Here is a 26,881-nt window from a genome sequence, read left to right as displayed (position 1 = left end):
TACGTGCGCACCAACCAAATTCCACACTCCCAAGCTACTGAAACGACCATATCCGTACACGTGGCTCATTCCTAATTATTATTGTATAAAATGACCAAACTACCCATATCCGAACAGGCTGCAACTCGTACCAAATTCGTAAATAATGAAACTTATAGGGGTAAAATGTAAAATCAGGTTTCCTTTTATTGATCCGCCGCTGGATTCTGGAACCATCTTCATCTGCGTGAAGCAGGTGGACGAGAGAGGGAGGAGGAAGGCGATTTGGGTGGCAGTTCGGTGGCGCTGTCTTCTTCGATCCCTTTTCATTCTGCATTCCCGCTCCTGGATTCACTCCTGTAAGTGATTTCTTATTTTTCTCAAGTAATTCTTCGTTTCCCTTCGATTTTATGGATTGTTTTTGATGGATCGACGCTCTTGCTATATCATCCGTGTAAGAATGTGATTTTGTCCTTTTTATTCTATGTTGATTTTGTCAGATTGGTGTTTAATCCGGGAACGAATCGTACGGGTGTTTTGTGCTTTCGATTTGGAGTGTTCATGATTCGTGGTAAACTAATTCGCTGCTTCCTAGAGTGTTTTTGATGTGGAGATCGGTATATTATAATTTATTTATTTAGAAGTGATCTATCATTTAGGTAGTCTAACTGATAACGTCGTCTCGTGCTTCCAGGGAAAAATTTGCAATTGGTTCAGTTTCGTGTTCGGAAATTGTCTTGAAACCATTTGATAAACTGTTGGAAATTGTGTGGTTTTCGTGTTGGCGTGTTTATGATTCGTTGTTGCGTTACTCTAAATTCATTATCCTTGTTTGTTGGTGTGTTTTGGTTGGGAGATTATTATATACGTTTGTTGCTTTATTTTGAAGTGATGACCAGGGAATGGGCCATATACATGGGCAATGCATATATCATAACTGATACATGGTCTCGTGTTTCCAGGGCAAAATTGGAATCGGTTCATTGAAGCTTATGGGCCATTTGAGCTTGCAGCTCCTCTTATTATATCTGGTTCTTCTTTGCTTTGCGGATTATGCTTTGTCTGGGAGTACAAGTCCGTACGTACGTTCAGAATATCCATCAACCGATATCCCTCTAGATAATGAAGCTTTTGTTCTTCCTGAAGGCTTTAACGCTCCGCAGCAGGTATGACAAGCGTATTTGTTGTGTATTTATCCATGGATGGATTACTTACATTAATAATCAAGTTAATCAGCGGACATTTTTTTGATTATCCTTTTCCTTTTCTGAGATCTTCTCATGTTTCCGATGCTTAATCTACTTATTTGCCTTCTAAGAGCATTTTGTGCACATATCTCTATTTTGGTACGCCCTTCTGGTTTTCAACTTACGGGATATATCTATATTCTATCTAATATTATCATTCTTGTGTATGGTAGAGCTAAGGCGAAAAGGTTTGCGCTGGGAAATCATAATAACAGTCAGACAATATGAACATAACCACCTTATCATCATCATGTTGATTTATGAGGTCTTCTTATACATCCCAAGCTTAATCCAGTCATTCACATGTGATAAGTGACGAGCAGTATGTTAAGCTGGTCTTCTGTAGTATGTTCAAGGGATTTTCTCTCCAATAAAAATTAGCAGCATAGATTGACAGGAGCAATATTTACTAGGTCTTCAAAGTGAAAATCACTCTTAGGTTATGGTTGATTGAAGACAAAAGTAGTTCTTTGATGAGCAAATATGTTTTAGGGGAAATGCATAATTTACCTCCACTCCTTCATATTATGCGACTTGTAAACTAACAAACATAGAATTGGAATTTGACTTGTTTACATAGATCTGTGACCTTGCTTTAGATGTTTTTCCACCTTTTGGCTGAACAATCTGTATAATTGAACCAAGAAGCAAATAAGCTTTTGGTTTCAGTTGCTATTCTACATCAATTGAATCATTTTCAGTTATCTGATATAAATTGCGGTTCAGGTGCATATTACTCAAGGTGACTATGATGCGAAAGCCGTTATAATCTCCTGGGTGACAGCTTCTGAACCTGGTTCAAGTGAAGTCTGGTATGGAATAGAGGACAATAAATATGAGCTAAAAGCTGAAGGAGAAAAAACAAACTATACATTTTATGATTACAACTCTGGATTTATTCATCACTGCCTTATTGATGGACTTGAGGTACTGATGTATCCTTTTGGAAAATATTAAGCTTGCTTAATCAAGATGTCCGAATTAATATTGTGTTGTTCCCTTTATTGTATATATTGTAACAATTCCATAATTCATTAAACAGTGACTGCTTTTGTCAGTTAACCTGTCTACTATTTTTCATAGTGAAAACCATCTTAATAAATTACTAACATGTTGCGGATAATGAGAATTAGCTTCTTGAAATTTCACTACAATTAGGAATTATTCAACCTCAATGTTCACTGTAAATTTTGATGGGTATGCTCTTTATTTGAACTGATCTTGTGGTTTTCTTATTTTAGTCCGCGTAAATTCACACATTATTCAGGGAAGAAAAAAAAGACAACCATGGTTTGAGTTTTCATGTTCATTTTCCTTATGCAAGACATTCTGTGTTTTTCTCTTATAGACATTTTGGGAAATTTACTTTAAATTTTGTAGCAAACACATTATAGGTAGACAAAAAGATTATGACTAATGTTTTTCGTTGATGATAATGAGTTTCTCTTGCGTTTAGTAGTATGGCAATTTAGGTGATATGATCCATTCAGTTTACTGGTTTGGTGCAATTCTTTGACTGACCTTCCCTCTGAGAAAAAATATCTACTGTTTAAAATGTGACAATAGATTCCTGATGTGATTAGCCTGCCAGATATCACCTAATATTGATACTTTCTAATGTATTGTGTACATTAGGGCATCCACGATGAAGGATATTTGGAGAGGATATTTCTCCAAATATCCCCATATCTCAAATATCCTCCATTGGAAGGGGAGATGATAGAGATGTTAGAAATCACCGGGTAAAAGGGTGATTTCTATTTTAAAAAAGCACAAAAAAAAGTACAAAAAAGAGCATGGGTGTAGGGGTGTAAATGAACCAAGCCGCTCGTGAGCGCTATTCGAAGCTCGATTCGATAAAAGCTCGTTTGAACTCGTTTAATGAGGCTCGTTAAGATAAACAGACCAAGCTCAAGCTTCGCAATACTTGGCTCGTTAGCTCGTGAACACGTTCGTTAAGCTCATGAATCAATTTTTAAATTAAAAAAATAATAGTTTTGATATTAAATTTATAGATTTTACACTCTACTTATGAAAAATATAGACAAATATATTAAATTTATTTATTAGAATAAAATTATAAATTTTAATAAGAATATTATAATTTTCTCTAAATATATCATTTAATTTTTAATGAATATTTGAATTTATAATTTATACTTATTAAGCTCGTTTAGGTTCGATAAAAGGTCGAATAAGCTCATGAGCCATGACTATATTCGTTAAATAAAGCTCGAGCTCGGCTCGATTATAAACGAGCCAAGCTCAAATATTCAAGAGTTCGGCTCGACTCGATTACACCCCTACGTGGGTGGCCTATCGACTGCAGCAGGGCCCATTAGTGCTAGAATGTGGAGAATGGTTAATTGGAGAGGATATTTCTTTGTTATTTTTTTTTTAAAAAATTTGAACGTTTGGCAATGATTAATTTGATTGAGAACGTCGTCAACGTTCAATTTCTGAAATGTTGGGCAATGTTCATTTTTATTTCCTATATGTACATCATTTTTTCATCTATCTTTCACCAAAAAAACCACTACATACCAAAATGTCTCAAAATCCTAACCAAACTGTCACATAAAATATTTCTGAAGACACAACGAGCCATACAATATCAGATCCCAGTAAAGGGCTATTCATGATGGTTGTACACAATCAACTTAGAGTGGTTGAATTCGTGCAAGATTATTATGGAAGAACACAAAGGAGGTCAATTAACAGAGAACATGTAGCTGGACACACTCAACTTGCCAATGATTATTTTTCTGCTGAGCCGGTATATACCAATGACATGTTACGACGACGATTCCAAATGAAAAAAGAGTTGTTTTTGCTCATAGTCACTAATTTAGAAAATTATCCTAGTGGATATTTTAAATTGAGAGAAGATGTAGTGAGGAGAAAAGACATGTCGCCGCTTTAGAAATGCATGGCAGCTATCCACGAACTAGCTTATGGAGGTTCTTCCGACCAATTGGATGAGCAAATGGGTGAAACAACTGCCCTCGAATGCTTGTCCAACTTTTGCCAATGTGTGATGCAAATATATGGAAGTGAGTACTTAAGAAAACCCAATGCGACTGGCATCGCTCGTTTGCTTGGAATGCATGAATAAAGGCACGATTTCCTTGGGATGTTAGGAAGTCGTGATTGCATGGATTGGGCCTGGAAAAATTATCCAGTCGCGTGGAGAGCACAGTACACGAGACGATCATGGCTAACCAACAATCGTACTTGAGGCGGTCACATATGCTGATTTGTGGATATGGCATTCCTTTGTTGGAGTTGGGTCTTGCAATGACATCAATGTGTCTAATGATGTCTTGAAAGGAAATGCTCCGGAGGTTAATTTTACTGTGAACGATACACAATATATAAAAGGGTTATTACCTAACAAATGAGGTATATACCCAAAATGGGCCACTTTCGTCAAGAGTTTTTCCTGCCCATGATTCGAAAAGAATGAAATTTAAGGAAAGACAAGGCTACAAGAAATGTCGAGTTGGCATTTGGGATGCTCCAAGCTAGTTGGGCAATTATAAGAGGTCCAAGGTGACATTGGTTTATGGATAAATGCAAAGAAATCATGTATATGCACATTACTTTACACAACATGATTGTGGAGGGTGAATGTCATGCAATATCGATTTGGAATCGCGAAGAACAAGATATTATTTCAACGAATCATGACTCAACCACAGAAGTTGCTGAATACATTCAAAGAAATTCCGAGTTACGTGATATTCAGCTTCGTCATGATTTGGTTGAACACATATGAGAAACATGTCGCTATGATAAATTGACTAATTTATCATCTATAAAATATTTAGTTATTTCAATTTCGAATTTGTGAAACATTTATATTTCTTTATGTTGGACTATTTTTAAAATTTTGTATGTCTTATATTGTACTACTTTTGTTTAAATAAATTATTGTTATTAAATCAATTATATTTAATAATTATCAAAATATGTAAATAAATATTAAATAAAAAATATTTATGGAAATTTAGACGGAATATATTAAATTGAAAATTTGATAAATATAATTAACTTTATTTAAAGGTAAAATTATATAATTTAATAAAATGATAATGGGACCATAAATATTTGGTTGGTGAGATATTTGATTGTGGAATTTGAGATATATGGGAGTGGGATATTTGATAGGTGGGGTTCATAAATATTTGAGTGGGATATTTGATTGTGGAAGTTGGGATATTTGAGAAGTGAGATATTTGATTGATGATGTCGACTTGGGATCCACAAATATTTGGGAGAAATATTTGAGCTCATGATGGATGCTCTTAAGGTGATGAGTAACAGCCAGATCATTGCCTGAATTTTCCAGTTCCTTATAATGCAATCTAGTAGCTCTTAATAAAGATGTATTAGGATTTGACACTGCGTTAGTGTTTTTTTTTAAAAAATAGTTATTCATTTAGGATGATGTATTATTCTCTCTCTCCTTTTTTTTTTAATATCAAAGAAGAAGCATTAGATGAATGGTATAATTTTAAACCTGACATTTTTGCTGGTGTTGTTGCAGTATAACACAAAATATTATTATAAAATTGGTACTGGTTCCTCTGCTCGAGAATTTTGGTTCCAAACACCTCCAGAGGTCCATCCAGATTCTGCATACACATTTGGCATAATTGGTTGGTATTACTTATCCATTATTACTGTAAACAGCATGGCTAGTTTTCAAATGTCATCCAGGTTTTGGATTTTTCCATAAGCCGTGCTAGATCTAGTCATCTTGTTTAAATGATCAAAACATACTTTGTTAAATTGTTAAGAAAATGAAGTAGGGCATGGGGATAAGATCTTCCCTTCAGATATTTTGTGATCAAAGACGGCTTGAATGGTGATTGTTCACTTGAACATGAGCAACAAAAGAAGGTGACTTCTTTTGACTATCTAGATTATCGTAGATGATGGATAGGAAACTAGAGGAGCACTCTTCTTTGCTTCTGTTCCAAATGAATTGTAGTAGACACATGGTTAATTAATGTGAAGGTGCTAGCTCTCTAAGGACCCTGTAAGTGAAACAAGGGAACTTCTTTCTGACTACATGTAGTTATTGTAAAAGATGGAAAAAGAAAGTAGAGAATCACTATGCTTTCGTTTGAATGGATGGTGGTAAAGACATGAATCATTAACTTGAATATGCTAGCTGTAAGGACAACACTTGCCTTCCATCTGTAGAACATGTAATGCAACTAGCAGTGGTACAACCGCTGTATGTGAAAAGAAGATGAGTAATTAACTTTGAGAATCATTTTTTTCTTCTAAGTTGAATTATGCTTGTTTAACTTGTGGTACTCTGTATACAAATGTGGTCTCAAATTCTTAAAGCGATTTCTAATAGCATGCTTTTTTCCCATTAGGTGATCTGGGGCAAACATATAACTCTCTTTCCACTCTCGACCATTACATGAAAAGTGACGGACAGACTGTCTTGTTTGTCGGAGATCTTTCTTATGCTGATAGATATAAATATAACGATGGCAACCGCTGGGATTCATGGGGCCGCCTTGTGGAAAAGAATGCTGCATATCAACCGTGGATTTGGACAACCGGAAACCATGAAATTGAGTATCAACCTGAATTGGTACTTTTTTGTCATAGACGATTTTATTGGCTAATACTTTCTGTCATCGGCTTTGTGTACTACTCTCACAAAAACATTCAGTATTGGAGCATTTTTCTGTTGATATCATGTGAAATTCAGCATATTAAAAGTCACTCCTCTACAAGAATGAATTTATTAAAAAGAAGTGATCAATTGTTTAATTCATAAAGGCTGTTAGAATTCAAAACATGAATATTCGAAAGAGTATGTATTTTCTCATCTGATCAGCAATTTACTTTTATATAAATATTAGCTAATTGGCTTTTTATTCCTTGAAAATGTTTATTGAGTTTGATGATAAGAATGTATGATCATTTATACTATGACAGGAGAGAATCTAAGAAAGAAGCTTATACGCTTATGTTGATAGCCATTCTTTTCTTTTCTTTGGTTAGGGAGAGACCACTATGTTCAAAGCTTTTCTGCACAGATATTCGACGCCTTATAAGGCTTCCCAAAGCAGTTCACCCCTTTGGTATGCAATCAGGCGTGCATCTGCTCATATTATTGTGCTTTCAAGCTACTCTCCCTTCGGTATGTTTCTTTGTCCTTGATTGCATCTTATTGTAACAAGATAAAAGCTCCTGTGCCTCGTTAAATTTCTGATATAGTAGATGTGGACTATAGGACAGGAGAAACCATCAAAGTTTTTATCAACCATGCTAGGTTTGTTGGTTACTGATTGGCTAGTGGTATCTAACCTGTTTTCCTCCCTTTCTAGATGCATTAGTGCAGTCCTCGCAATATTGAATGACACCTGATAAAATTATACACTTAATATGTTTCAACTTATTGGTTTATTAAATTTGAGTATATAAATGGGTGACATGTTTAGCAAATTATATTAATTTTAATAACTTTAGTAACTCTTCATGTTATGTAATTTGAATGTTAATTAATCTTAGATCATGCATATTTTCATGGTTTGAAATCTCATATTGTGTCGGGTAAAATGGTCGAAACTTATTGTTCCGGTAAATCACCGAAATTCAATACCACTCGGCACCAATGTTCAAAATCTAGAGTCATGTTATAGTTTCAGTCCTTGACTGAAAAGATGTTCTATTATCGTATAGATGCTCCAATGTAGGGTCTCGTTGACTAATTGTGCACAATACCGAAACACTAGCGTTTCAATCAAAACCAAAACTTCAATTATATTATTTTGAATCTTGCATATTTCTTTCTAAAAAAATTAATAAATTTATATTATTTTGTATACTTTTATTTTGTCACAAATAACTGGATTAATACAAAATAACTTGAATTGCAATGCCTATATTTATCTTACATATCCATGTGAACAGCCTTAACAAAAAAGTTATTATGTTGCATTATAAATCCATAATTCCTTCCTAAAGTTCTTGAATGACAATTCTCCGTGTTGCCGCATGAGGTCTTGGGGTTAAAACTCGGCGTGTCCGAGTATGCCTCCCCCATGCCTTGCTACCTGCACTAATGGCTAGTAGCCACCCGTGATTTACCTCCTCCGTGTTGGCCTAGGGATGGATTGACGGGAGCGCTATGGGAGAGCAAATTGCCTTTTTACCACTTGACCGACAATTCACTTTTTCGATATCTTGACCATCAGGCCACAAAATTTAATCATTCCTAGACTTTCAAAGTGATGATCCAGCATTTGCAATTTTCTACTCGTGTAGTGAAAGTGCTCTAGATATCCATTTGCATTTTTCATTTAGAAAGCCATGCATGTAACAAGTTTAGACTTTTTTACAAATTTATGAATGTCTCTGCTCTTTCCGGCATCTTCTACTGTTTTCTTAGCTTTCTATTATTAGTTGTTGAGAGTGGATTCTTCATGGATATTTGTTCTTTATCTTTTCTCAGTCAAATATACTCCACAATGGCATTGGCTCCGGGCAGAGCTGAAGCGAGTCGACAGAGAAAAAACGCCATGGCTGATCGTCCTCATGCATGTTCCCCTGTACAACAGTAATACAGCACATTATATGGAGGGCGAGGCCATGAGAGCTGTTTTCGAGGAGTGGTTTGTAAAATATAAAGTCGATATGATCTTTGCTGGTCATGTGCATGCCTACGAGAGATCCGTATGTTCTATTCTCGATTTCTCTGATCTTGTCAACCTTAATAGTTATTTCATGTGTTATTATTTAGTCTTTGCAGACCCTTCTAACAATAGATCTTGTTTCGATGTAGTATCGCATTTCCAATATAGACTACAACATAACATCGGGCAACCGATATCCTATACCTGATCCATCAGCTCCAGTATACATTACCATTGGCGATGGAGGAAATCAGGAAGGCCTGGCTGGAAGGTAGCTCAAGAAACATTATATAGGATTCTCGAATGTTTCCTGTTTTCCTTTCTTATGATGTTTCTTATAATTCGTGTAGATTTTTCGAGGTGCAACCTGATTACTCTGCATTCCGGGAAGCGAGTTACGGGCATTCGACCTTGGAGCTTAAGAACAGAACTCATGCTCTATATCATTGGAACAGAAACGACGATGGCAAACATGTGCCGGCCGACCGCTTTGTACTTCACAACCAATACTGGTGGGTTCACTTTGCGTGCGAATGATAGTTCCTCAGGCGTTTAAGTTTTCATTGGGTTATCAGTAATGTTGGGAATTATCATGGTGCAGGGCAAGCAACACGCGGAGAAGAATACTGAAGAAGCATAAATTCCCAAGCCGTGCCAGCCTCTTCGCTAAATACAGAGAGTTCTTGGATGCGATTGCTTGACCTTATCGAAGCATAAAGAGTTCTTCATCTGGTCAGTGAGTTTACTTCGGTGAATCCACAGTTTGTTCTTTAAAAAAAAAACATCATAATATGAGGGAGGAGCCTTAGTGTGTTTGTGTAGTATGAGTGTTTATATGTTGATAACTATAGGCTTCTTGTTTGTATCATCCGGATATTTTGCATTATTCTAACAACCCTGCTACTTGTGTTATTTTCACAAGAATAATAATATTAATGATTATTATTTTCAATATTTGTTTGTGGGTGTTGTACAACTAATCTTGAAGGTTGACGGTCCTGTCTCACAAATCGGTCATCATGTGAATTCGAAAAGCGTAGGTGGAGTTGATATGATAAGTGTTTAGAAATGTCTCATATGATTCAAAATTCGTATTGTTTGGAAACGTCTCATGTGAAATTTGAATTCTTGAGAATGATTTTTATCTCTTATCATTATATCATACTCCATGCGGAACAAATAGCTCTCTCTTGCTTCTCGCGCTATGATATTTTTATCTCTTACCATCATATCATATTCCATGGGGACACAAATAACTCTCATCCCATGGGTTATGGCGCAACGGTAAAGTGTTTATATAGTCTCCTTTCTAGAATGATAAAATTGAAATGTTGAATTAATAGCACAAATAGCTCTCGTCCAATGAGCTATAGTGCAATTGCAATGGTAGAGTGTTCATATAATCTTGTAGAAATGATAAAGTTGAAATGTTGAATTAATAGATCATCCATTTGAGTATTTTTTTAATTTACTTTGATCGTCGAAATTTTAATTGGTCAGATTGGATACCTTATATTAGTTTTTAAAAACAAATAGCTCGTGTTTATATAATTTCTTAAATAATTTCATGACAATTGAAAAGACGAGAAAGTATAAATAAAGATAAATTTGTGGCTATATGAGTTTTTACGATAATTTATTAAAAGCCGTATTTAGATTTTTGAACTCATCAAAAGGTGTATACTACTTTAGTATTTATTAAAGGGATGCTTTTTTATCGTGATCTTCCCATTCTATCCTCCTGACAAATTTAATAGATTTCTTTTTTCTTTTCTTTATTATTTCTTTCTTCTGTTTTTCCTCCTATGCATGCAACGTATCTTTCCTATCCTTATTTTAGCTTCTCTTTTTTTTTTTAATTTTGTTTTCTCAACTCTATTATAGAGATCAAATCCACGTTATGCCTGATATCTCTTCATATCAGGCCCAACAAAAAAAAAAATAAAAAGGGAAAAAAAAAGAAAGAAAAAGATATTTAGGTTTTTTAAAACCCCTAGTCCACCATTAGGAATATCGAAAACAACAATGGAGAGCATATTTAGACTACTTACAATTTTAGAAATCCACATAAACTGAAATGATTACAATCTAAAGTCTTTAGGTTGATCAGTGGGTTTTGACCGAAACTCATTGATCGACCTAGAGATCTCATATTGCAGTTATTTCAGGTCCTGTGAATTTCTAAAATTACAAGGAATCCAAATATACCCTTAATTATTATTTTTGGCATTTCTATTAGTGGACCAGAGATTTTGAAAAAACTAAATTTCTCTTTTTTTCTTTTTTTTTTCTATTGTTGGGTTTAATATGAAGAGATATCATACCCACGTTGGGCATGATATCTCTCTATGTCATGCCCGCATTGGGCCTGATATGGGGATGTTGGGCATGATATCTCTTCATATCGTACCCACGTTGGGCCTGATATATCCCCATATCAGGCCTAATGTAGGCCTGACATAGAGAGATATCAGGCCCAACAACAGAAAAAAAAAGAAAAAAAAAAAGAGATTTAGGTTTTTCAAAGTCTCTGGTCCACCACTAAGAATGTCAAAAATAATAATGGAGAACATATTTGGACTCCTTACAATTTTAGAAATCCACAGGATCTGAAATGGCTGCAATATGAGGTCTCTAGGTCGATCAGTGAATTTCGGTCAAAACCTACTAATGGACCTAGAGAGCTCTGATTGCACTCATTTTAGTTCTTGTGGATTTCTGATGTTGCAAGGAGTTCAAAAATACTATCCATTATTATTTTTGTCATTTCTAATAGTGGACCAAAGGTTTTGAAAAAACTATATCTCTCTTTCTTTATTTTTTCCTTTTCCCTTTTTTCTGTTATTGGGCCTGATATGAAGAGATATCAGGCTCATGTTAAGCCTAATATGGGAAGATATTAGGCCCAACAATAGAAAAAAAAAAAGAAAAAAGGAAAAAAAAAAGAAAGAGATTTAGTTTTGTCAAAACCTCTGGTCTACCACTAGGAATGTCAAAAATAACAATGGAGAGCATATTTAGATTTCTTGCAATTTTAAAAATCCATATGACCTAAAATAACTGCAATTTGAGGTCTCTAGGTCGATCAGTGGGTTTCGATCAAAATCCGCTGATGGACCTAGAGAGCTCCGATTGTAATCATTTCAGTTCCTGCGAATTTATGATGTTGTAAGGAGTTCAAATATGTTATTCATTATTATTTTTGGCATTCCTAATAGTGAACCAAAGGTTTTGAAAAAATAAATCTCTCTTTCTTTATTTTTCCTTTTTTCTATTATTGGGCCTGATATGAAGAGATATCAGGCCCGCGTTGGGCCTGATATGGGGAGATATTAAGTCCAATAATAGAAAAAAAAAAGGAAAGAAAAAGAGATTTATTTTTTTCAAAACCTCTGGTCCACCACTAACAATGTCAAAAATAACAATGGAGAACATATTTGGACTTCTTGTAATTTTAGAAATCCACAGGACCTGAAATTGCTGCAATCTGAGGTCTTTAGGTCGATCAGTAGATTTCGGTCAAAACCCGTTGATGAACCTAGAGAGCTCCTCCGATTGCACCCATTTTAGTTCTTGTGGATTTCTGATGTTGCAAGAAGTTCAAATATGCTATCCATTATTTATTTTGACTTCTAAAATATGTTAAAATATAATAAGAAAGAATCAACAAAATAATCCTCATACGTTGAGTCTAATATGAATCATATCAGGCCCATGTTAGGCTTGATATGATTTCATATCATGCCCAACGTAGATCTAATATAATTCATATCAGGGCCATACATGAGGATTTTTACTAATTCATCATTATTACAATTTTACACCTCTGTAGAAGCTGAAATAAATAATGGATCAGTTTCTGTTGATTTCTAGGGTTGCAAATAATTCAAATATGTCATCTGTTGATTATTTCGACTTCTCTAAATTTATTAAAATGTTATAAAAAAATCAACTAAACTTTAAACATTGTGGGTCTGATATGATTTATATATCAAGCATATGTTATGCATACACGCATAGAAAAAACGAGAGAACAGAGGAGCGGAGAGGAAAAATTAGATTAGTTGCATGCATAGGAGAGAGTAAATAGAAGAGAGAGTGGGAAACGACAGTGAAAAAAAAATCAAATTTGTCAAAAGGATAAAATAGAAAATGTACTTAAAAAGATATATTCTTTGGTAAATACCAAAGTAACGTACGACTTTGATAAATTTAAAAATCTACACGCATCCTTTGATAAATTGTCGAGTTTTTATGTCTAAGATTGCAATAAAGAATTTTATTACTCAAAAAAGTAATATATATTGGATTTAGGATGATTGTCAATTGTTTAGATTGATAAGTAGAGTTGACAACATTACACGCTAGATAAAACTAAAAGATAATAATTTTTTAAATATTGATTAATTTATCTTTTTAATGATAAATTTCAGACTTATATAATTTTAATTTGTATATGTTGTAATTTTTTTTCATGTTATCGTATGAAAGTTGAGATTAAAGAGAATCTTACAATTCTGTCCTAAAATGTTTATTCAGACACTGAAACAGAATCTTAAAGAGAATGAACCAAGCCAGTTGGTAAATACATAAAATAATAATTGTAAGTTGGAACCGCTGCAGATCCCACCTATACACTTATCAATTTAAGTTTCTGCTGAACTCCCTTTCAATGAAATAGAAAAGTCACTAGGGAACCATTAAGGTGGTGGTACCATATTTTTTAAAGAGAAGGAACCCATTCCCACCAAACATTTCTTTAAACTCCAGACCAGGTATTGTTCCTTCCAAATGAGCTACCACAAACATTATAGTCGTTAAGCAAATCAAAAAAGGGCATTTATTTTGATTGGAATGGTTCGATGATCTCACGAGCGAAGAATCAACCTCGCGACGATTACATTACATTATTGACGGGCATGAAAATTTAGAACAAAATTCTGAAATTTTCACATACATGAAAATATGGGATATGGAAAAGGCAAATCACAAACATATAATACATGAGGGATGCAGCCCTAGTAAATGGCATAAATTTACTATGTTATGAGTGGTATCAAACTCACAGCTTCAACTTTTTCCGAGTATCACACAAGGTTTAGAGTGAAGGAGACGTAGGGAAAAGCCTCTGCTTCACCGCCAAGTCCTGCAACGCTGACTTCATCTTCGGATTTCCAGTAGGAACTGAGAAAACAAAAGAAGGAAAAATGATCGGACAGACTTGTAGTCCAAGTTGAACTTTATCGATAATAAAGCATAGACATTCACCTATTAACATTCCCACATAGTTCTTCCAGAATGCTGCGAACTTTCTTCTCACTTTTCCCAGAAGGCGCTAAGACTGCAGACTTTAAGAAATGAGGAAGGTTAAGTCAGCAATCCAGACTTATCTATGATGACTTCGAAACAGAAGCAATGTAGAAAAGTCTGCAGTACCAAGAACGATGGCGGCAAACCGTATCGGAGAATGCTCTCAGCAAACAATCGTACAGCACAAAAGTGCATCCACGAACTGAAAACCTGAAGCAGATGGATACAGAAAATTAGACACAACTAAAACAGAGCCTTGTTGAAATATGAAGTCTCTTTTACATTCAACTGTTTAACAAAGTCTCACTGGCAAAATAAGCAAGAAATATGTGAAATTCATATGTTTGTCACAATCATTGTTCATGATATTATCACTTTTTTTTATCGTTACTAAATCGCAAAAAGGTTGGAGCATTTTCTTCCTCAGAATTACCAGAAAGCTCATAATTCACATTTTCTTAAATAGTTTTTTTTGGTAAAGCTCTCTCTCTCTCTCTCTCTAATTTAGTTGGCACTTATGCCAACTAATCCTGACTCCTGAGGTGACTAGCCTGGTCCCACAGAAGTTTTCACTGGCTACTAGAGTAAATCAGGAAGCGCTCGTAGCGGACAGCCCATCAGCCCAACGTTCTTAGGTCAACCGTCCATTAAAAAAAAGTCATCCGTTAATTCACCGAATCTGAAACTCGTTCCTTAGATGTCTGGGAAATTGAAAAGGCGCCCTATCGCTGCATCATTGCCCGGGGGGCGGTAAAGCTCCCTCTTGATCTGACCAAATCTATGCTCCATAGGATAAATTAAAATCAAATGTTCACATATATTTTGATAATGGTTTCTTTTGCCTTAATTTTTCTCAGAAAATTGTATTTGGCAAACGCAGTAGCAGGAGACATTTTAGTTCTTAGAGGGGGGCCTTGCATGGTCCCTAATTCGCTAGGAGCTTCTGTTAGCCAGTAGCAAGAGACTTTTTAGTTCTTTGAACTCACTACTGAAACTTAACAAATTAGGTTTCTTGAGTTGTTTCTTTCCATAAGAGATCATTTCTTTCTATGAATTTCAAAAATAATATATAGGAATATGGCAGCATGTCAAAATAAAGATAAATAAGCATATTAAACTAAAATGTGAAATTTCACCTCTCCATAACTGGCATAGCACCATTGTAAAAGTGAACTCCTTTTGGTGTCCTGATCTTGCACAAGTTTCTCAAGTTCTTGTTTTCTACTGTCTTGTGCTTCAGGACTATACTCAAATTCACGAATCTAAACCACACAAGAAACACAAAGCTAAGTTCTATGATAAACAAAGCTCCAGAATACATTGGACCATCTGGAACTCAACAGAAAAGAGATGCACAAAAGTGATTTTCTGGTGACTCATATTAAAGTCCAGCATAATTGGGATTTTGTATATCCATAAATAAAAAACAAACTTACCTGAAAACCTTTTTCACGTGCATTATTACGGAAGTTATCAGCAACCTTCTGAAAGAGGGTCACTGTGTATAGAGCATACTCATTATCCTCGTGCAACTTTTTTGTTGACCTAGGAACCTGCTTACATTGATGGTATTATGGAGTAGTAAACTATAAAAAGTAAATGCATCTAGAATCCAACCACCAATCTATCAAGTACGAATCTTAAGCTGTTTGTTAGACTTCATGATACTAAAAAAAAAAGAAGCACAAATTTCATGAACATTATTCTTCATCTATAGAAACTTATACTCTAGAATCAAGAAACAATGCTTGAAACATGTCATCTTATTCCACATGCTATTCAGCATGCAGACCAGAAAATTAATGAAATGTGATGGATAGAAAATAGGAGGGAGAAGAGAAACTCAGAGATGTCACCTCCCTCCTGTCTTCTTTCATATCCTATGTCTTAGAACTAAACTTTTGTTTGTCTTTATAGTTTCTCAATAATTTTGAGGTGACTATCAACCAGATGTTGTAATAAGACTGTTTGAACAGACATACAAGACATCAAAAGAAACATACCCTTTTGAGTAGCATTGAATCAAGCATCACAGAATCATATCCTATGTAGTCGCTTGATTAAAGCATCACATCAAATAGTTGGCTTCTACAAGGCTTTGTTTGTTTTACGGATTTTTTTTTATAGATTTTTTTAATGTTTGATCAATAAAAAGACGGAAAAAAATGGCTTTGTAATAGACATTTTTTGATTAAATTCTTTTGAAAGAGAAGAATATATTTTTCTTACTCATCCACAAGTCATTCGTTCTATTAATAACTTCGTCTTAGTTCTCCTGGCTTCAACCTCAATCATGTAGGCCGATTGATTTGGAAAGAAGATTGATCCAACCAGAAACGACCTCTTGCAAAAAGCAGAATAAGGCTACGTACAATGGATTCTTCCTCGGGACCCCGCATAGCGGAAGCTTCGTGCATCGGGCTGCCCTTTTTTTTTTTTTTTATGATCCAACCAGACAAACTGAGAAGGCAAAGCAATTTGCTTAGTTTGGGTGGGTTGAGTGGTCTAGTTGGATAGGCAATCTAAGTGGGCAGAAAGGGTCGATCGAGTTGGGTGATATAATTGGGTTGGCTAGGCTGAGTGACTCAATCGTTCAGCTGGGTTGGGCATCAGAGTTAGGTTAGCTAGAGGGTCACATCATGGGTCAATTGATTTAGTTGATTCAATCAAGCCAGAGGGTAAGGTGACAATCAATTCAATTGATCTGATCAAGCTTAGGAGTGGTCAAACCACATGAATTGATCGGGCTGGACAGTATGATCAGATCGATCAATCCAATCAGTTTGAGTGAGACAATTGGTCCAGATCACCCAACAATCAGGGTGAGCCAGTCATGTCAGTCAATCCATCCTAGAAAATATATTTCATAAACAAGTTACTCTATAAATCTGACAAAATTCCAGAAAAAAAAAACCACAGATATAGTTCAATATTCGGATGCAGACACCAAACTCCTCCAGCACTGAGTCCACAAGGAAAATGGACAATTTATTGGTATACTTCGATTTTGACAAGGTCATCTGCTTTCAGTTTCAAGAGTAGCAGTCTTGTACCACGGTCCATATAATGAATAATGTATAGCTCAATAGGGAAGTGGTAATGCTGCTGAGGTTAGTGTTAGTCAATGTTTTGTTCATCACCTCAAAATAATTGGCATGGTTTGCTTAATACCGTTAGCAGTGACACCATATCCCAAGGATTAAACTTCAGTTTATAAAATTCTGACAAAGATATTTTGTCAGTATGATTTTACCAGAAAAAGGATTCATTCTACTTCCACAAAAATGAGCATAGTAAAAAGGTAAAAAGAAAAAGGACAACTGAGCCTATATCAGCTAAAGCAACAGATATTAAAATGTTTTACCACATAGGAAGTTAATGTTTCATAGCTTGAAAGCCAGTCCTTTTGAGAGTATTTTGGAACTATAGCAAGAAGTGTCACCAAATGTTCTGATGTAACAATATCTTCTGGATTTACCAAATTGGAAAGGTCACGTACTGCTAAGCTGTGATTGGCAAAAAAGGAAAATTTTACTTATATCACAATCTCCAAGGGAGAAATCTTAGAAAATCAGAGTCTATACCTTCCACTTTGCTTTCTGTTTATTGCATTAAGTTGACTACGGATATTGCTGTACTCTGCGACACGAATCTGCAAAAGATGAAAATAGTCTGGATTCTTCAAACAATTACGCATAAACATGAAAGGCAACCAGATGATCCATCAGAAATGGTCTTTAAACTCTACCAACAGTCTAGATGAGTTTGTAGCTTCATTCATGTGTAAAAGATTATAATCACATTTGTAAACTGAGTTTGCTATTGTTATCAGCTCCAAAATAGTGCACTTCAGCTTTCAAACCTTCATTTGATTGCATTAGAGCCAAGCTCAATGAATAGGAACTGAACGACCCAACAAAATGTTTAACCATTAGGGAACCCTGTCTTTAGAAACAAACACGGGCTTCAGCATTTTTTAAGTTGTCTGCTCCCTTTTTTTTGGAAAATTTCTAGTAATTTTGGTGCATGGAGATGGATTGTAAGAGGCAAATATTCTTTTTAGACAAGCAGAATTGAAGTGAAGAGTTGAACAAGGTGTAAATGTTGAAATTTATGGTAGAACATTTATATTTGTAGCCATTGTGTGACTGTTAAAAATAAATAAAATAGGCTAGACATCCCCAGTTAGGTGATATTGAACTCAAAAAGAATCTTTCTAATTCTTGAAAACATATGGGGCAAAAGGATTGATCAAGAATTATTTCTTGCTCTTAATACAAAATCAAAATAACATTTTGATACATACATGTTTGGTAAAAAGAATAATGTTCATCTTCATTCTAATCATTGACCATACACAAATGGAAACCAATTGGAACATGAAAATGATCTTACAACTGGATTTGCATCTATGAACTTTCTAAACCCTTGCTTAAATTGTAAACATCACAAGAAGTGTCAAAGGTCAGCAATACATATTATAGTTTAGAGGTGTTCAACTTTAACCTCTTCCTTTAGTTGTATACCAAATATTTATTTATCAAGGGTATGTAAAATTGGGTTTACTGAGAAAATTTAGAATCAAATTGAAAATTTAACCCTGAAGCTATTTCAAAAAGATTTTCTACTGTTTATGGAAAGGAAAACTCAATCAAAATGTAAGTTGTCAATAGGAGATGCATGTATTTAAAGGGTATGCAAAATTGGGTTTACTGAGAAAATTTAGAATCAAATTGAAAATTTAACCCTGAAGCTATTTCAAAAAGGATTTCTACTGTTTATGGAAAGGAAAACTCAATCAAAATATAAGTTGTCAAAAGGAGATGCATGTATTTAAAGGAAAACCTAATCAAAACATTACATCACATATTCACGATGGAAAAATTAGGCTGGTTTAGGCATTTATGCATGTATATGTTAATGATTCAGTTCAGTTTTAGTGCTATTTACATGCTTCAAACCCATAACTTCACCTACTTAAAAAAATAAATCAAACTCATAAACCAGGAAACTGATTTTTTTTTTTTTTTAGTTTGAATCTGCTTGATTTGAATTGGTTTGGTTTAGTAGTTTTATTTTATAGATGCCCGCCCCCAACAAATATGCAACACACTTTTTAAGATCTTTTTTGACCAGATGCTACTTACAAAACGGAAAAGAAGAGAAAGCAAGATTATTCAAATAGAGAGAGGCTAGAGAACTTCATAGAAATAATAAGCTAATTGAATGTGTTGGACAGGAGAAACAATGCGTGGAAACATACTCTAACTAGGGACAAAAAACCATAAACTATTCTTTAATCTCAAAAGTTATTTGTGGTTAATTACAAACTATAAAGTATGTACACATAACATATTGCAACCTTAGAGCTATGACCATAAAATAAGCAAATTCATTGAAATCCCTATATTAAGAGTAAGCACATGGCCTCTAAGATACGATAGACCTTATTAAACAACACATTCTTTGAACTAAGACACTATAAACGGTAAAATATGTTTTTTTGTATCTCAAGAATATTTAGTATTTTTAATATTCCTGTCAATAGATCAAATTTTTGGAAAACTGATTAGCAATTTTGTTAAAACTATAAGTACCCCAAGTGGTTGAGCCACAATTCTAATGTGAGTTTAACACCAATTAAGTTAGACCTATAGATCTAATATGTATGTCTAAGTGTGCGGGGACTTAGGAAAACATACAGGACCGATGGTTAAGGAGCATCGGAGACAACAGAAGACACAAGTGAGCGATAGTTCAACACAAATTAAGTTAGACCTATAGATCTAATCTGTATGTCTAAGTGTGCAGAGATTTAGGAAAACATAGAGGGACCCGATGGTTAAGGAGTATCGGAGATGGCAGAAGACGCCAGCGAGCGAGAAGGATGACACGAGAAGAGAGTCGACGAACTCAGTGCATCTGAGGTATGAGGAGTTGCGGAAGAGTACTCCGGTGGAACAAGAAGGTCGCGGTCAGAGGGATGAGAATCCAGGAAGAAGTCTGCTCGAGGAAGAAGGTTGGAGTTGGGTACGGACAACTGAACCATCACACAAGAGAAGAGAATGGTCAATTCCGCAAGTTAACCGTTTCCGGGCTCCTGGACTCCGGGCACCAAGACTCCATGCGCCTGAATACATTCCAGGGCACCTGGATCGTGTGGTCACGTCAAAAGCTCGTTGCCAAAATGGATCAAGTCGGCATCCATGTCAGCAAAATCCAAGCGCCTAGATTGCTTCTAGGCGCTCGGGCAGAGTCGTTGAGTAGACTATTGCCAAGTGGATCAACATCAACCTAATTCAAGCACCCGGATTGCTTCCAAACACCGGGAAGGTGCCATGTCAACAAATGGTCAAATCGAAGACGAAGGCTATAAAAGGAGGATTGATGCTCGAAGTTCAGTACAACACATTCATTTTAATCTCTATATTCAATTTTTACTTTCATCTAGTGCTCAAAGGGGCTTCTCCGCCTCCGACTTGTGTTCGAAGAAAGAGATTTTTCATAGTGTTCTTCAGAGTCTTGGACTAACAACCTTAGGGTTGTAACCAAATAAATTTGTGCATCTTTTCTTTTATGTTAAGTTGTTTTTCATATTAATGTTAGTGTGTCCTTGCTAGTTTGTTAGCAAGAGAAATAATGTTTTCATAATTGCAGGTACGCTATGCACCCCTCCCCTCTAGCGATTCAAACCACTTCCATTGCACAAACAATTTGTATCTCAGAAAAACAAACCACCAACTAAGCAACTAGATCGGGAGGAATGGTCGGATCAAACATCCACTCACCTAAGTTCGAGGGCGAATTCACCATATGGAAAAGGAAATGGAACTATTCTTTAAAACTGATTTTGATATTATGCTTTGTATAAAACATGGTTTCGAAGTGCCAAGGAACAGGGATGGTGAAGAAATCGAAAATCGACGGTGGACCAAAAAGCAACGAGACGAGTACACGGCAAATGTTAAGATTGAGTTTCACTTGCGGAGCGTACTACCAACACAAGAACTCAACCGAATTGGCAACTAGGACTTTGCTAAAGATCTCTTGGAAAATTTCTTAGAATTCCATTAATGCACCTCAGAAGCGAAGTTGGCAAGATGAGATCTGCTCAGAAATCAACTTAGCAACCTCCGACTGGAAAAGGGTGAAAAGGTTGCGCAATTGAATGCGAAGTCGAATGAAATCCTCACCGACCTCAGCAACCTTGGAGAAGCAATCACAAATAGAGACATGCTCAGATCTGCACTCAATGCATTTCCAAAAACTCAAGAATGGGTATCAATAGTAGATTCCTACTATATTTCAAAAAATTATTGAGGTAAGATGTTTAGAAGAACTCTTTTCAACTATAGAATTACACGAAGCTAGATGTGCATGTATGAAAGAAACAGGAACGACGAACCACGGCATAGCTCTACAAGCCAAGAAAAGCTATTCAGATTTCAACACATCCTTAAACGGAGATGAAGTTTACTTGGTAAGAAAAATGAAAAAATTATTTAAATCTAACAATTTTGACTAGAGGCAAGCATCAAAACTGCTAAGAGGAAAGAAGAAAATAAGAGTAAAATGTTTCAACTGTGATGAAGAAGGTCACATCAAAGACAACTGTCCAAGCTCAAGAAAAAAACAAAGAATATGGCAAGGATGAAAAGGCTACACAAGACACGAACAAGAATCTAAAAGCAACTTGGGATGACTCTTCAAAAGATTCGGAGTCAGAACAAATAATGGCACTTGCAATAATGGCGGTTGATCAAGAAGAAGATGACTACTTATTCGAAGAAAACAACGATAAAGGGGGAGCCTCGACCTACGAATCCGACAAGGTGAGGTACATAACCTTCCCTCCAATCAACTTTATAATGCAATTAAGATGCTCTCTAGTTCGTTATGTAAACTAAGACCAAGTATATTGAACTGAAATACTGAAAAAGTTCAAAATTGACTTAGAAAATAAATTAGAAAATTTATGCCCAATAGAAGAACTTGAAAATTTATCAAATGAGAATCTAAAGTTAAGGGACCAAGTAGATTCCTTGAAATTAATACTAGAAAAAATTTCTATTGGTTCAAATATGAATTTATTACCCATAAGTTCTTTTCAACAAAGTTTAGAATATGGGAGACCACATTGATATTTGAGAAATAATAAGGGTCAAAAAATATTAAGATTTTCAATCCCTACCAAAGTAAAAATTTATTTTTGATACCAAATCAATTTGAAATCAGATTTCTTTTTCAATTATTGAAATTTTTAAATACATTTTCTAAGCAAAATCACATTTAGAATAATAGAAAATTTCTAGAAAACATTTTTTCATAAAATTTACTTTTTTTTTTTTGAACATGTATCAATGTTTTCACGTACTAAGAAAAAATTTAAATTTTTTTGGACATCTAGAAAATTTTCTATAATTTTTTAAGTTAGATTGGGTTTAATGCAAATAGATAATTAACTTAAACTAATTTTCGGTGGAAAATAATTTTCTATGATAAATAAATCTGTGCTCTAAATCTGGTAAATATTTTAGATTGTTTCATTATTCAAATAATCTTTACCAAATTGTTTAAAGTACCTCCAAGTTTTTGATGTGTTCAAAGGGGGAGAAAATATTAAGTGAGGAAAAAATGCAATACTTTTTTATTATTATTATTATCCATTACATTTTATTTATTTTATCTCTAACTTAATTTTTGTTGATTCACGTCAAAAAGGGAAAGATTGTTAGTACCCCAAGTGGTTGAGCCACAATTCTGATGTGGGTTTAACACTGATTAAGTTAAACATGTAGATCTAATTTGTATGTCTAAGTGTGCAGAGACTTAGAAGAACATACAAAAACCTGATGGCTAAGGAGCATCAGAGACGACAAAAGACACAAGCGAGCAAGAGCAGAAGAGTACTGTGGTGGAACGAGAAGGACGCGGTTCGAGAGATGAAAAGTCGGAAGGAAGTATGCTCGAGGAAGAAGGTCAGAGTTGGGTTCGAATGAGCTCAACTCCGGAAAACCGAACCATCACCGAGTGCACAGGAGAAGAGAACAGTCAACTCCACAAGTTGACCATTCCAGGCACCTGGATCATTTCTAGGCACACGGACTCCAAGTGTTTGGATTGTTTCCAGGTGCCTGAACTCCAAGTGCCTAGATTAAGTGGCCACGTTAGAAGCTCGTTGCCAAAATGAATCAAGTTAGCGTCGACGTCAACAGAATCCAGGCGCCTAGATCACTTCCGAGAGCCTGGGATGTCAAGAGTCATTGCGGAGACCGTTGCCAAGTGGATCGACATCGACCTAATCCAAGTGCCCGGATTACTTCTAGGTACCCAGAAGGTGTCACGTCAACAAACAGTCAGATAGAAGATGAAGGCTATAAAAGGAGGATTGATGCTCGAAGTTCAATACAACACACTCATTTTAATCTCTATATTCAGTCTTTACTTTCATCTAGTGCTCAACTGTAGTAAGGGGCTTCCCCACCTCCAACTTGCATGATAACCCATCAAGTTCTTATGAGGTTTGTGTTAAAGGAGCAATTCATCCATGACAACAAAATTGTTAGAAAATGTTGATATTACATGGAACTTTACATTATCAGAAAAACATGTATTCATGCTAAAGGACGTCCAGATAGAAATTAAATCAATTCTGCATAATTGTATGAGATAAGCCAGGAATCATAAGCTAATTTCAATAATTAAATCTTGAAGATACTCATTTCTAGAATCCAATCTGTTAAAGCAAAAGGTCACATCATCAACTAAACGAAATAACGGGGGTTTATACACTGACCTTCATATCGTCCTCAATTTTAGCCACTTGAACATGAATGCTGTCAACGATCTCCCTCAGAGGTGACATTGTGGGATACTTGCCTTCATCCCAAACAAACCTGTCATTCAGGGAGATTATAATTACCGTACTTCCAGAGAACATGATAAAAGGGAAGAATAAAAAAAATTGTAGGATTCATCATTGCTCTCCAGGTACCTACCTCGTCAGATATGAATCGACGGGAACCCCGTCCACGGTCAAAGAACCAACTTGGACGCCAGACACCTTCTCTAATTCCTCGATCTGACGACGGATTTTGTGCGTCACCCCTTCGATGAATGCATTCGACTGGGTAACCGAACTCACAATTCAACGTCGCATAAAGGCCAATCGGCAAAGCAATCCACTGATACAAAACAGTTACCTTCGCGAGGTCATCGCTGAGCGCGAGCAGCGAATCTAGGGTTCCGACTCGCAAATCCGGCACGTTGAACTGCGTCCCGCAAGATCACTGAAACGATTATAAAGGCGGGAAGCAACAAGAAAAACAAGACGTAGGGTGGCGTCGATTACGCGATAGAGCGGAGTGTCGAAGGAGTGCTTGGAGATGGATTCGCGGAGGCGGTTCCAGACGGTGGTGGCGGAGGCGTGGACGGGAAGCGAGACGATCCAGTACCTCGAGGTGGCGGCCATTGGAGGAGACGGATCACGACGCGATCGCCGGAGACGGCTTGATCTGCTGGTTCGCCTTCAACGGGAGCACATGAACGGAATGAATCGGCGAGGTCACGATTAACTCAGCCTCCAAAATTAAATGGGATTTTGGAATTTACTAGTTAACGACGACTATTTTCTAAAATGCCCCTTCAATTCTAAATTTTTCTAACATTAATTAAGTGAAGCTATAATTATATATTTTGTGGACGATGAGGGTGAGCAACCCGTTTAAACCTGATTAAATCGAAAATTGAATTGACTAAATTTTGTCTCAGTCAATTAAATCGGTCAAATTTTCTAAAAAAAAACTTGAACTGATTGATTAATTTAATTTTCGATTGAAGTAATTAAAATTTTCAATTTTTTTAGTTTAACTCATAATATCGATTCTATTTGGTTCCAATTTAATTATAGTTTGATTTGATTCAACTTATAATATCAGTTCGATTTGATATAATTTAGTTCTAATTTAATTTGGTTCAATTCTTATTATTGATTTAATTGGTTAAATTAAATTATAAGATTAAACCAATATTTCAAGATAAATAAATAAAATTTTGAAATAATCGAATCAAACTTTTAATTTTGATTCAGTTAATTTGATTTAATTGAATTTTTACTCACCCCTAACAATCATAAATTAGAACGGGCATTCACCTGTACGTTAACATGCCAGCCAATGTGATCCCTCTTACAATTAAGATAGCACATCGCTAATGAATGAAAATAAAAGAAGCTGAATAGAAAGAATGGGTGTAGCGCAGATCGAATTGTTTCTTTGGACATGAGTTTGATTTGTGATGTGGGCATATTGTGTGTCTAATGTATCTGTCTCCATTTTACTATGGAGACATGATATTAGGTTTGGGATGAATGAAATCATCATTTTATAGGGGTAAGTTTTTAAATCATAATAGGTTTTGGGATCAGTGGAAAATTACAAATTCTCAAAAATATGAAAAATATTCTAATGATTATAAAAATACAGAAGTGTTTTTTTAATTGATCATTTATAATAAAATTGAGTACAAACTCGAATATGTTATTGGTTCGCAAGCAACTCTTTATTAAAATATTCATTATGAGATGCATGCTCATACTGAATAATCAAATGATAACAGAAATGATAGTAATGATATGTATTGTATATATATTTTTATAATTCAGGTGTTTAGCTTACCGACTAATTCTAAATATGATCTACACTATTTCATGGAAGTTTCTTATTAGTATCGGAATAAATTCGAGAAGTAGTGATGAATTTTGATGGATAATCTAATATCATGAATAGTTCTAATATTGTAAGTGTATAATATGCCTTGTGAGAAATTTTAAACCTTTGTTGTATGAGAATCCATATTATTTTTTATCATCGCATCATCATGACCCGAGGCAACGATGAATTATTGAGCTTTAAATAAAATGATAGAGGGTAAAAAATAAAAAAGAGCACCTTTAATTTTTTTAATTATAATAATTCTTTTTTTAAATTTTATTTTATGAAAAAGGCATTCCACCCACTCACCTCCAGTGTAAAATAACACAACTACTCTAAGTATATTATTCAATATTATTTTTTACCGTACATATATTAAATTCTAAATTGATCAGTCACTTTATAACAACTATAGTTCCATAATTATTATAATGTATATACTTAATTTATTAAAAAAAATATTTATGTTATAGGAGATACAATATATTGTTACAATGCAAATTAAATCATTTTATTTACTGTTCGTATTATAACAATTATAATTTCATAACTATCATAACACAGGTCAATATGTTCATTTATAATTCACATTATAATAAATATAAAAAACCATTATAACACATGCAATCAATAAGGATTTAATATGCGTGGATAGAGCTCCAAAGTAATTATCTCATTTCATAGGGGTTAGTGGCTAAAATGCCCTTTGATTCTCCGATGATATAGAAAAAACAAAAATTATGAGATTTTTTTTTATTTTGCCCATCAATATAATTAAATAATTGATTGACGTTTCAACTCAATTTTGTTAAATAAAAATGTTATAAAATACTTTATTTAAAAATATATAGCAAATTTTTAAAAGAACACCTCATATAATACATATTTTAAAAATTAATTAAAAGATTGATTATTAAATATCATATTTAAATATACAATTAACTTGCTTATTGTCAAGTGAAGAATG

At 34.8% G+C, this 26,881-nt stretch overlaps 2 protein-coding genes across 2 annotated transcripts; one reads left to right on the top strand and one right to left on the bottom strand.

The window, feature by feature from the left end:
• Positions 1 to 205: 205 nt before the first annotated feature.
• On the top strand, positions 206 to 9,845 carry LOC122029535 (phosphoenolpyruvate phosphatase-like). Its single transcript, XM_042588563.1, has 10 exons — positions 206 to 338; positions 942 to 1,145; positions 1,953 to 2,153; positions 5,776 to 5,887; positions 6,620 to 6,843; positions 7,260 to 7,398; positions 8,713 to 8,933; positions 9,043 to 9,164; positions 9,244 to 9,405; positions 9,495 to 9,845. The coding sequence occupies exons 2-10, from the start codon at positions 972 to 974 to the stop codon at positions 9,592 to 9,594; spliced, it is 1,455 nt and encodes a 484-aa protein (XP_042444497.1). The 5' UTR covers positions 206 to 338; positions 942 to 971; the 3' UTR covers positions 9,595 to 9,845.
• A 3,865-nt stretch (positions 9,846 to 13,710) lies between these two features.
• Positions 13,711 to 24,790, bottom strand: LOC122029550 (V-type proton ATPase subunit C-like). Its single transcript, XM_042588583.1, has 11 exons — positions 24,555 to 24,790; positions 24,406 to 24,474; positions 24,202 to 24,329; positions 24,000 to 24,099; positions 17,788 to 17,855; positions 17,568 to 17,709; positions 15,640 to 15,756; positions 15,340 to 15,465; positions 14,330 to 14,413; positions 14,162 to 14,241; positions 13,711 to 14,077 (listed from the first exon to the last, which is right to left on the bottom strand). Exons 1-11 carry the CDS (start codon positions 24,672 to 24,674, stop codon positions 13,981 to 13,983), a joined length of 1,131 nt encoding a protein of 376 aa, XP_042444517.1. The 5' UTR covers positions 24,675 to 24,790; the 3' UTR covers positions 13,711 to 13,980.
• Between the last annotated feature and the right edge of the window lie 2,091 nt (positions 24,791 to 26,881).

This window comes from Zingiber officinale, chromosome 10B (genome assembly GCF_018446385.1).
Source record: "Zingiber officinale cultivar Zhangliang chromosome 10B, Zo_v1.1, whole genome shotgun sequence".
In the NCBI taxonomy this organism is placed as follows: Eukaryota; Viridiplantae; Streptophyta; class Magnoliopsida; order Zingiberales; family Zingiberaceae; genus Zingiber; species Zingiber officinale.
This window is presented reverse-complemented; position numbering and strand designations above follow the sequence as displayed.

What these genes read in the sequence shown, in the direction of transcription:
- LOC122029535 (XM_042588563.1), top strand. Translation starts at nt 972, where the DNA reads ATGGGCCATTTGAGCTTGCAGCTCCTCTTATTATATCTGGTTCTTCTT. An exon ending in ATACACATTTGGCATAATTG is followed by an intron (nt 5,888 to 6,619) that starts GTTGGTATTACT and finishes TTTTCCCATTAG; the next exon opens with GTGATCTGGGGCAAACATAT. An exon ending in GTACTTCACAACCAATACTG is followed by an intron (nt 9,406 to 9,494) that starts GTGGGTTCACTT and finishes ATCATGGTGCAG; the next exon opens with GGCAAGCAACACGCGGAGAA.
- LOC122029550 (XM_042588583.1), bottom strand. Translation starts at nt 24,674, where the DNA reads ATGGCCGCCACCTCGAGGTACTGGATCGTCTCGCTTCCCGTCCACGCC. An exon ending in AACAGAAAGCAAAGTGGAAG is followed by an intron (nt 17,710 to 17,787) that starts GTATAGACTCTG and finishes TGCCAATCACAG; the next exon opens with CTTAGCAGTACGTGACCTTT. An exon ending in CTATGTGGGAATGTTAATAG is followed by an intron (nt 14,078 to 14,161) that starts GTGAATGTCTAT and finishes TTGTTTTCTCAG; the next exon opens with TTCCTACTGGAAATCCGAAG.